The sequence below is a fragment of the Ascaphus truei genome, chromosome 7 (genome assembly GCF_040206685.1).
Source record: "Ascaphus truei isolate aAscTru1 chromosome 7, aAscTru1.hap1, whole genome shotgun sequence".
In the NCBI taxonomy this organism is placed as follows: Eukaryota; Metazoa; Chordata; class Amphibia; order Anura; family Ascaphidae; genus Ascaphus; species Ascaphus truei.
This window is the reverse complement of record NC_134489.1, coordinates 35095733-35107855: the sequence shown is the minus strand read 5'-3', so window position 1 is coordinate 35107855 and position 12123 is coordinate 35095733. Positions and strand designations below refer to the sequence as shown.

Here is a 12123-nt window from a genome sequence, read left to right as displayed (position 1 = left end):
CCTCTTTACATACAAATAGAATTATGTGTATTTTTGATATATATAAGTAGTAATAGTAAACATAATTTATTAGTGTAATATAATTTATAATAGCCCGACTTTGAAAGTAAAGCCGATATCCGTGCTGCGTCAAATATATTTCTGCGTTCATACATAAGCAACTTCATTCTGCGCTAACAACATTAAAGAGTATTTTTAGGGTTCATGCCAAGTTGAACTTGGTGGACGATTTTGACGCACTTTTTCGTATTGATTTTTGGCTTTCAGAAATATAATTTTTTTAGTACATACTATTACCATCTGTAAGCCAAGTGCGGCCCATTTTCGGGCGTCGAAAAAGGTCTCTGGTGGTATAAATCTCAGAAGCGTGTAGGAAATATTTTAAACTTGCCAAACAAGCTTCTTAGAGGGGCTTGTCAGGCAAGTTTAAAATATTTCATTTTATTACAATAAATGTTATGATATAATGATATATTCATATTTAATTCAAATATTTCATTTTATTATATCATATAATATACATATTTCATATTGTTAGGCACCTCATAAACTATTTATTCCATTAACTTTAAATTCCCTATTACAAAACACAGCCACGTTAAAACGTTATTTTTAAGGTGAAAGTCGATGTTCTCCAGCAAAAATATAACATATTTTAAACTATGTTATTGATGTAAATACCGCTGATTATTACCACCTGCTGCAGGGTGGCATTAGCAGTTACTGCCCACGTATACCACCTATTTGGTCTTACAGCCTCTAATGCTGACATTAAAATGGCACCGATGCTGGGTGTGAGCTCATGCTGGGGGAGTGGGCGCAGATAGGAGAGAGGGACATTCATTAATATGGCCCTTATGGTGTGTTAGTCCCATGTATATTTACTTTTATAAGCATGCATGTACTGTTATTAATATGTTTACCATACCCTCTCCACTATCTAAATAGAACATGTTATTAACTATTGTATGTACACATACTAAATATTTGATGCTCTAAAGTATACACAGATTCTGGAGTATGAGACCAAATATTTCTAAAACACAAATAGGACATTAGCAAAGAAAATGTATTTAGTCTGTTTCCTCTCTCCCCCTCTCTCTGCCTCTACTCCCTCACCCTCTCTCCCTTACCCACTCCCTCTCCCTCCACTCTCCCTCACCCTCTTCTCCCTCACCCTCTATGCCTTCATCCTCTCCCCCTCTACTCCATTGCCCTCTCTATTCCCTCACCCTCTCTCCCTCTAATCCTGCCCCCTCCACTCCCTCACGCTCTCTCCCTCTACTCCATCCTCCTCTCTCCCTCCCTCTCCCCCTCTTCCTCTACTCCCTCATCACCCACTCTCTCCCTCTCTCCCTCCTGAGAGACAGATGGAGAGAGAGACTGAGACAGATGGAGAACTGAACAAATAATGTTGAACAGAATAATATAATGCCTGGCTCTCTTTCTTGTGGTTGGCCCGTCTGTGTCACGTCCGAGGCTGTGTCTTGCACCTCCCCTGGGGTGTGTCCCTCTGTGAAATGTCAAGGACACAGGACTAGCTGCTGGTGAAGGTTGTGGTGTGCTTGCTTCTGCTGGAGTGACGTGCAATGATGTTGTAGCTGATTGTGGTTTTAGCACATCTCTGGGCTGCTGAATGAAAGAGCGTAACAACTCTGATTTTGCAATTTGGGTTTGACTAACCTGATGTACATTGCTGGCCATTTTTGAATTCACAGCATTTTGTTGCCTTCACACCGTATTAAAGTCTTGATTAGATTTTATGAGCTTTTTAATCAATTGCACTTTTTATGTCTTTTTCATGAACAGAATTTTCTTGCTGACATCATTGAGTTTTCAATCGCTGTTCCACATAGCGCAGGTCTTCATGAATTGTGCTCAAGTTTGTCATAATGGCTTTGCAGTGCTGCATTGTAGCCGAATAGAATCTGCTACTCTCTTCTGAAAAGCGGCCTGGTGGTGTTGTGGCTCTTTGCACTTTTTGAGGCTTTTTTCCTGGGGATGGGTGAAGCCTTCTTCCTGGGGCTGGGTGAGGGCTTCTTCCTGGGGCTGGGTGAGGCCTTCTTCCTGGGGCTGGGTGAGGGCTTCTTCCTGGGGCTGGGTGAGGCCTTCTTCCTGGGGCTGGGTGAGGGCTTCTTCCTGGGGCTGGGTGAGGGCTTCTTCCTGGGGCTGGGTGAGGGCTTCTTCCTGGGGCTGGGTGAGGCCTTCTTCCTGGGGCTGGGTGAGGCCTTCTTCCTGGGGCTGAGTGAGGCCTTCTTCCTGGGGCTGGGTGAGGGCTTCTTCCTGGGGCTGGGTGAGGCCTTCTTCCTGGGGCTGAGTGAGGCCTTCTTCCTGGGGCTGAGTGAGGCCTTCTTCCTGGGGCTGAGTGAGGCCTTCTTCATGGGGATGGGTGACGCCTTTTTCATGGGGCTGTGTGAGGCCTTCTGGGTGGCCCTTCCTCAGGGCTGCTTATTTCATGTGTCATAGGCTGCTCTTCACTGGCTACTTATGCCTCAAAAACTCAGCCAATGTTACCATTTGTGACTCCTCTGAAGGTACAGAATCCAACGCTAGGGTGACAGTTTCTTCAGCAGACATTTCTTCCTTATCAGAAGATACTGTTTGTGGAGGCTGGGCATGTTTAATCTGATAGGGACCTATATAAATCAAAATAGGATATATTGGAACAAGTGCCTATATATATTTATTAAATGTAAGTGATAAATACATTAGTTTGATGTCTATGTTCTGTGATAATATGTAAGGTTACACAATATTATTTTAAATAGATATTATAAAGGCTTGTGTCATTGTATATAAACAACTGTGTCATTGTATATAAACAACTGTGTCAAATTGATTCCTGCAAATATTATCCATTAAAATGTATTTAATGTGCGAATCCAACTTAGTTTTTTTTAAACTTGCTAGAAAGATACATTATCAGAGTATTTGAAAAGCATCCTGTACTTAACGAAGTTGGTTGTGAATTGTGCGACACTTACCAGGTTGGTCATTGTTCCTGCCGACGACAGCCTGTGTCTGTGTCCCCATATGCCATGGATCATATCGTCATGAATGACTTTTTTCACCATCTCATCACTAGGGCTGTAGTACAGATTGAGGGTGAGGGGACCTATCCAACTCTTCCTCTGCTGGGCCTGCGCTCCTCTGCCATTTTATCTTTAACTTTCCATTTGAGGTTGTAAAAGCACTTCTTACAATGCTGCACAGACGGTGGAAAGACCTCTATACTGTGCACCCTATTGCCGAATCAGCAATATTGCACCAGTGGCGATTTTTGTTGACCTCTCCGTCAGTCCCCCTAACCTGCCCTAATTCTCTCCTCACCTGTCTCCCATCCCATCTAAGCTTATCCCCCTAAGGCTAAGGCCCCGGTCACGGCGCTCTAATGTGCGCCCGCGCTTTTGGCTGCGCGTTCCGGCTATTCCCCGGTCTGCAGCTCACTGCAGGAGCAGAGACCGGGGGGGGCGTGGCGGAGGAGTGACGGGGGCGCGGCCATGACGTCACCCGGCAGGTTCGCCCCCATTGGCTGAACCGCCGGGGGGCGTGCCTAATCGCTCGACGCGAGTTCCTGCTCTCAATTCTATTGAGAGCAGGAGTAGCTCTCGCGCGAGCGCTGCGGCCCCCCCTCGCAGCGGGCCCGGCGCCACTGCGGGGAGGGCTCTCGTGAGCGCAGCGTCCGCCACAGCGGACGCTGTAGCAGGCAGCGGGGGGCAAGGCCTAATCCTCCTCTGAACACTCTCACCACACCTCCTCTCACTGCTCCCACTCCTCTTCTCACCACACCTCCTCTCACTGCTCCCACTCCTCTCCTCGCCTCTTCTCACCACCACTCCCTCCACTCCTCCTCTCACCAATCCATCTCCTCCTCTCACCACCACTCCCTCCACTCCTCCCAGTGGGCGTCAGGCGGGGTGCTGTGCTCGGTATCCCCCCATTTGGATTTTTTAACATTAACTCCCATATTTTAGTGCACATTATTTTAATTTACTGCTGCACCTGATACCGGTTTATGTTATATTTTTGTTAGTCTGGTATTTTTTTCTCACTGCGTCCTTTAAGGACCAGTGAGTTACCTGTTGATCTGGTTGGCCGCTACCAGATTAAATAGTCCTCTCACCAATCCAAGTCCTCCTCTCACCTGCACTCACTCCACTCATCATCTCCTTCTCCATCTCAAACAACAATCACACTCTATCAATTGAAAATAAGAACTGGACCATACTATCAACCAACAGAAACAACTTACAGTACTTACAAATAAGACAATCTACTAATTACACACAAGCACTGGCCATCACTCGCACTCACAAACTTCAAATAGCACCAGACAACTCACTCAGAAATAGCAAATCTCAAAAAAACAGCAACCTTCAACTCCTTTTTGCCAATGTGTTCTCTCTTTTTCGTTTTTTTAGTAACCCTAGAGCAGGAGCGGCCAACTCCAGTCCTCAAGGGCCACCAACAGGTCAGGTTTTTAGGATATCCCGGCTTCAGCACAGATGGCTCAATCAGTGGCTCAGTCAGAATACCTGGCCTTGTTGGTGGCCCTTGAGGACTGGAGTTGGCCGCTGCTGTTTTGAGGCTGAAAATGCTGATATTTAAAGGCATTGCTTAGCCAAGGGGTGCTCAACTCCAGTCCTCAAGCCGCCCCCCGCTCTCAACAGGTCAGGTTTCTAGGATATGCCAGCTTTAGCACAGGTGGCTCAATCAGAGGCTCGGTCAATAACTGAGCCACCTATGCTGAAACAGGGATATCCTTAAGAACCTGACCTGTTAGTAGCCCATGAGGACTGGAGTTGGCCACTCTTGGGCAATAGGGTGTTCTTCTGAAAAAGGGAGGTGTCTTATGAGATAGCCCCACTTAGTAATAATCACACAATATCCCAGCAAGCTCAAGAACCCCAAAACCCACCACATCATTTATAAAGCATATCAATTATGTCAAACAGGAGCGCTACTGAGCGCGGCCAAATGCACACAGCAAACGACAACCATGCCCAACGCTACATCCAATTTGCCAAATACATACTGCAATACTTCAGTGCTTATAGTGCCGGCGACAGCAACGGCAGGCTGCGGTCGCTGGAAAAATCAAATTGAGATGACTTCCAGCGATCACGACCAAGCCTTTGCTCCGTCTCGTCGCGCTTACTATAAGCGCACGTGACGGCGGCAATGCATTTGTTTTGATGCAACATCACGACGCTGTCGCTGGCACTATAAACACCGCCTAAGGGTCATTTCGGCTTATAACGCTTTGGCCAAAGGGTTTAACTAAATGACCCTTACTCATGAGAATTGCAGCACTGAAGTATTGCAGTATGTATTTTGTCAAATTGGATGTAGCGTTGGGCATTTTTGTCTTCTGTTATTATCCACTTAGTAATAATGTCCAAGTGCTTTTTACTTACTTATTATACTGAAAGCGATGATCAAGTCTTGTTTAAAAAAAAAACCAGATAGATTAGCTTTTTACTAGCTAGAAAAAGCACCTGGATGCACACAATGGCTGGTGGCTGACTTATTACGGTATTCATGTCACACTGCCTGCTCTCTGGGCCTCAGTAAATTAGAAAGGGACGATACAGTAAATGATATTCCCTGGGGTCAGTTCTGCATGATAGGTAGCTGAGGTTTTATTTGACTGCATGGAAAGATTTGGTTTTGACAAAACATCCTGCCTCTACACGCCTTCAATAAACAACACTTCTGTTCTGAGGCTAACAACGGCAAAGAAGGCATTAAAATATGCAACCACAAGGGACCAGCTCTAGTGAAATGTGACTGCTCTGTGCCGCTCTAGATAACAATGTGTGATGCTGACCTTTCTATGTTGACCACTTGATTTACAGCTCACGCTCTACATATGTTCCATTTTCCTGCACTTGTGGCTTTGATGTGGGTATACCTGGCACTTTAAATGTATTTCTTCTTTACCAGATTGTTGTCTTGTAAAAACACTTAAGTATCCCACTGCAGACGTTAAATTAGCAGCGTCTATGCATCTGATCTCAGACGCGCTATTAGAGAGGGTTGGGGTTCCTTACAATGCATCTGATCTTGGACATGCTATTAGAGAGAGTTGGGGTTCCTTACAATGCATCTGATCTCAGACACGCTATTAGAGAGGGTTGGGGTTCCTTACAATGCATCTGATCTCAGACGTGCTTTTAGAGAGGATTGGGGTTCCTTACAATGCATCTCAGATGTGCTATTAGAGAGGGTTGGGGTTCCTTACAATGCATCTCAGATGTGCTATTAGAGAGGGTTGGGGTTCCTTACAATGTATCTGATCTTGGACACGCTATTAGAGAGTGTTGGGGTTCCTTACAATGCATCTGATCTCAGACACGCTATTAGAGAGGGTTGGGGTTCCTTACAATGCATCTGATCTCAGACGCGCTTTTAGAGAGGGTTGGGGTTCCTTACAATGCATCTCAGATGTGCTATTAGAGAGGGTTGGGGTTCCTTACAATGCATCTCAGATGTGCTATTAGAGAGAGTTGGGGTTCCTTACAATGTATCTGATCTCGGACATGCTATTAGAGAGTGTTGGGGTTCCTTACAATGCATCTGATCTCAGACGCGCTTTTAGAGAGGGTTGGGGTTCCTTACAATGCATCTCAGATGTGCTATTAGAGATGGTTGGGGTTCCTTACAATTTATCTGATCTTGGACGCGCTATTAGAGAGGGTTGGGGTTCCTTACAATGCATCTGATCTCAGACGTGCTATTAGAGAGGGCTGGGGCTCCTTATAATACACCTGATCTCAGACGTGCTATTAGAGAGGGTTGGGGTTCCTTACAATGCATCTGATCTCAGACGCGCTATTAGAGAGGGTTGGGGTTCCTTACAATGCACCTGATCTCAGACGCGCAATTAGAGAGGGCTGGGGTTCCGCAGAATTTCACTACGAAATTTGTAACGCGATCCGTTACAACGCGAATCCGCTTATAACGCGATGTAAGCATGTCTCCCAATTTTGCGTATTTATGAATACTTCACAACACGATTATTGGTACCTTAAATACTTTATTGTACAATGCATACAATTGTACATTATTTCTAACGCGATCCACTTATAACGCGATGTGATTCTTTGGACCCCAGGCACAGCGTTATAAGGGGGTTGAGCTGTATTTGAATATTAAGGTGTCCCGCCGACATGTTACAAAACTGGGGGAATGTTACTTTCCAGGTGTTTCAATTTCTTGTGGGCCCTCTAGCTATAATATTCGTAATTTTATGCTGAATTCTGAAAATCTGTTTGATCCTGTTTCATGTGATTTCAAATATTTTGTTGATTGAGGTGTGTGTTGATTGAGGTGTGTGTTGCTTAAGGTGTGTGTTGATTGAGGTGTGTGTTGCTTGAGGTGTGTGTTGATTGAGGTGTGTGTTGATTGAGGTGTGTGTTGATGCAGATGTGGTTTTATAGTTTTGTACCATTAATAAATAATTAGCTGGTTTTACTGTGCACCTGTTTAGGATCATTTCTATAATCCCAGTCTGTTTGTTGTTTATATATATATATATATCATATTGTATCATGAGAATGTGGACTTTACACAATGATGATTCATATAAGAGTCTTTATTTGTCAATTATTGGTTGGTTAATGAAAAGTGATCCATTTTTATTCTGGTGCCAGTAGGGACCAGTATGGCTACTAGACACCAGTAAGCCAGTGGTAAAACCTTACCATTGTAAGAGATAAAACTCATATAACAGCTTCACTTTATAATAATGACTAAGTAGATATTTTCACTTTTGATCTGCAATGCCTCTTTAAGAAGATACATGAGTTAAAGTGCAATTTGGTTACAGATCCCATCTAACTATAGGGCTGGAGACCATCACACTTGAGTAAAGTAATAGAAATAGGTAACGCAGGGGTTTCAAACTCGATCCTCAAGGGCCACCAACAGGCCAGCGTTTATGGATATCCCTGCCACCTGTGCTGAAGCAGGGATATCCATTTTTACCTGGCCTGTTGGTGACCCTGAGTTTGAGACCCCTGAGATAAAGCTATAAGTATTCACAAAGGTTAAAAGCATGTTACAGTCCATTATAGCTGGTGCTCCTTCCCGAAAGCAAGAACTGCTAAAGATCATACACACCTCTTACACCGAGTGTGAGACCTTTATTTCGTCGCCTTGAAATCTTGTATTACTGTTACCTTGGTAACTTACTGCAAGTTGACACATCTCCTGACCTAAGCGACACAAAGGACGATATCGTATTGATGGATGGAATGGGACTTTCACACGCAGCCGTTTCGCTGTCAGTGACCGTGCAGCTCCCAAGGGACAGTTGGCCACCACTGATTAGCCGTTTCTGCCCCGAGGTAGGTGATTAGCGTTGGGGTAAAGTTTTTAGGGTAAGGGGTTCATGTGGTAAAGTTTTTAGGGTAAGGAGGTAAGGGGTTAAGGTATGTAGGGTAAGGGGTTAAGGTTATTAGGGTTAGGGTGATGGGCTAGGGCAGCAGTCTGCAAACTTTTGCCTTAAGAGGACCATTAAAAAACAAAATAAAAATTCCCCTCCCTCTCACTCAATTCCCCTCCCTCTCACTCAATTCCCCTCCCTCTCACACCCAAACCCTCCTCCTCACACTGGAACACACTCACACACACTTTCCCCCTCTAAGAATTTTACATTGGAAATTTCACCAGCAACAAAGGAAAGGGTTCTTTACAGTAAGGGCAGTTAAAATGTGGAATTCATTACCCATGGAGACTGTGATGGCAGATACAATAGATTTGTTCAAAAAAAGGTTGGACATCTTTTTAGTTGGGAAAGGTATACAGGGATATACCAAATAAGTATACATGGGAAGGATGCTGATCCAGGGAGTAATCCGATTGCCAATTCTTGGAGTCAGGAAGGAATTAATTTTTCCCATTAATGGGGTTTTTTGTTTGCCTTCCTCTGGATCAATAAGTAAGTATAGATATAGGATAAAGTATCTGTTGTCTAAATTTAGCATAGGTTGAACTTGATGGATGTACGTCTTTTTTCAACCTCATCTACTATGTAACTATGTAACTATGTAACTATGTAACTATGTAACTATGTAACTATGTAACTATGTAACTATGTAACATTAGTGGGGACAGACCTGCCCGACTCGGTCCCGGTCGCATCGGAAGCTGCAGTGCGGCAGAGCTCAGTGTGCGGAAGCGTTGACCGGGTAAACAGGCAGGGGGAGGAATAGGCACAAGACGGGATCCGCCACGGACCGGCCAAAATTCTGTTTCAGGGCCACTGGGTTAGAGGATACATTACCTGTGGCGGCCAGGTGACCCAGCGGCTGAATAGCAGCAAAGAAATGTCTTAGACCGTTCATGGAGGGGTCAGCTACCAAAGTCTCCCCACGTGAAACAGAGCGCATCAATTCTGGGAAAATAGCCAAAGCTTTTTCTTTACATAATATGATATGTATCGGGCTCTTCAAAGGCGGCTCGGGGGACATTTGTGATGTGGCCCTCGAACTCGCTGCTCATGCTAGTGGCTTGGCAGCTAAGTGCACTTTTTCACACTGAAACTCACGTGTAAGTTAAAACTGCAGACCAAGCAATATCCCGTGCGTGGGTTTAAAAACAAGCCTTATTTTGATTCCATAGCAACCATTTACAAAGTCACACCCCCTTCTTCTGAAACCGGCTCTGGCACACCCCTTTTTGAGCCCTGCCCTCTCTCTAGCAGTGCACCAAAGATTATATATAGAGTCCACAATCCCGTCATACTGTACATATCGCATGTTTTGTTTTTGTTTTTAAGAAATGGTTTGAAGTGATTAGTTCCTGCAGTGCTCTGAGTGTTACGTCGTTACCTCTGTCTTTCCTTATCTTTTAATCACATGTTGATTGGCTAGCGATATACATGCAGCAATAAACATTTTCTTCTACAATCATTAATATACCAAGAATGACCACAGGCAAAGAGATGCTCTTCTGGACTGTATGTTCACTCTGTAAGTAATCTTAATATTCTATATAATGTATGTATGTATGTATGTATGTACTGTATATAGCACCATTAATGTACATAGCGCTTCACAGCAGTAATACACGTGACAATCATATAAATAACAAATAACTGAACATGGGAATTAGCGCTTCAAACATAAAAATTTACATTTAGGAAGAGGAGTCCCTGCTCCGAAGAGCTTACAATTTAATTGGTAGGTAGGAAGAACGTACAGAGACAGTAGGAGGGTATAGGGTATATAGCAATCTGTATTATACGCACATACGTTTCATCGGAGCAACAAAATACACTGATTTTGTGCACGAGCTTTCAAAACGATTGCATATATCAGGAAGGATGAAGGTGGCCTTAAATATATAAATATCATTGTTAGAAATTCAGTGAAATGTATAGATTTCAGTGAAATTAAAAGAATAGACTTAAAAATCTTCCATTATTTAATAGAATGGGTCCTGTTATTTCATAATCAACACTAAAGACATTTTGCGACCGAATAACCAGAAACAAATGAGTTTGCTAATTACTAATAAACACCTCTGTTACAGAATACAGAATATGTTCTGAGCGGGTATTTTATGTTATTTTTTTGGCACTTAAACTGAAGCGTAATTGAACAAATAGCAGAGGAAATTAGAGCCTTGTTTGATCTTTCCTTTGAAGATGCTGCCACAGATGGGCTTATACAGAACGCACAAGCAGTATCGCCACATTTTGTTCAGCGCGGTGGCACTGCCAATCTAACCTGCAGCATAGGAACGTTTTGTGCCAGGTGGTACAAGGAAAGACCAGATGGAGGACTGTGGAGTAATCGAAGTTACAGTTTCTGTAAATATACTCGAGAACCAAGAGAAGGTGACAAATATTCAACTTCTTCGACTGCAACCGGACTCACTTTGACCATTAATAATGTGGAGGCATCGGATTCGGGAGTGTATTACTGCACTGGAGAAACGGACTTAGACTTCGCTTATACCAACATGCTAGTTATCCCAGGTAAATCTTTATATTCAAAGCCTAATGCAAGAAACAGAAAAGGGTGTGTTATTAATGTCATATTGTTGAAAGAAAAAAACTCTTAGCTGTTCAAAATGAGCACAGGTTTTCAGGATATCCCTGCTTCAGCACAGGTGGCTCAGTCAAAGACTGGGCCACTGATTGGGCCACATGTGCTGAAGCTAGGATTGATTGAGCCACTTGTGCTGAAGGTGGGACTGATTAAGCCACCTGGACTGAAGCAGGGATTTATTTAAAACCTGAACTGTTGGTATCTCTTTAGAACTGGAGTTTGCCACCCCTGGTTTAATCTTTACTGTACATACTGTAACTTGTCGGAGCCTGAATACTATAGCTAACGTAGGTTTTATATTCTCCGAGAAGCTGTGGTCTGGAAAAGATATGTGCCAAAACTGCATTAAAAAAGTTTTTGAAATATTTGAAGCGCCACCTTCTCCCCCGCACCCCCCCCCACCCCTCCAATTCTATTCTTTGCGGATGTTTCACCCCCCCCCCCCCAAAAAAGGGCTAATAATGTTGCCAAATTAGTAAGGTCTCAACAAAATATGGCCGGTGGGGGAAACGCACTGTGCGCAACCGATTTACTCTCAGCATTAAGCAAATCTAGTGATTTTAGAGAATTTCGCAAATTAGCATCTTCAATGACATTCCACTGCACGTTGACTTAATGTATGTATGTATGTATGTATGTATGTATGTATGTATGTATGTATGTATGTACGTATGTATGTATGTATGTATGTCTTTATTTATATACCACCATCAATGCACATAGCGCTTCACAGCAGTAATACACGTGACAATCATATAAATACCAAATAATACAAATAACAGGTCATGGGAATAAGTGCTTCAGACATAAAAGTAACATTTAGGAAAATGAGTCCCTGCTCCGAAGAGCTTACAATCTAATTGGTAGGTAGGGAGAACGTACAGAGACAGTAGGATGGTATACTGGTAAGTGCGTATGGGGGGGGGGGGGGGCAAGCTTTATGTATGAGGTGTATAGTATTAGCCATGGAGCTACTCAGATGCTTCCTTAAGCAGGTGAGTCTTAAAGGTGGATAGAGAGGGTGCTAGTCGGGTATAGAGGGGAAGGGCATTCCAGAGGTGCG

At 43.6% G+C, this 12123-nt stretch overlaps 1 protein-coding gene across 1 annotated transcript in view; it reads left to right on the top strand.

Moving 5' to 3' along the window:
• Positions 1–9772: 9772 nt before the first annotated feature.
• The window catches only part of LOC142498512 (uncharacterized), a 16824-nt gene continuing 14473 nt past the window's right edge, over positions 9773–12123 (top strand). Inside the window, exons 1-2 of the mRNA XM_075606746.1 lie at positions 9773–9977; positions 10655–10987. Coding sequence (XP_075462861.1) covers positions 9932–9977; positions 10655–10987 — 379 coding nt within the window. The 5' untranslated portion in view covers positions 9773–9931. The remainder of the gene's footprint in view (positions 9978–10654; positions 10988–12123) is intronic.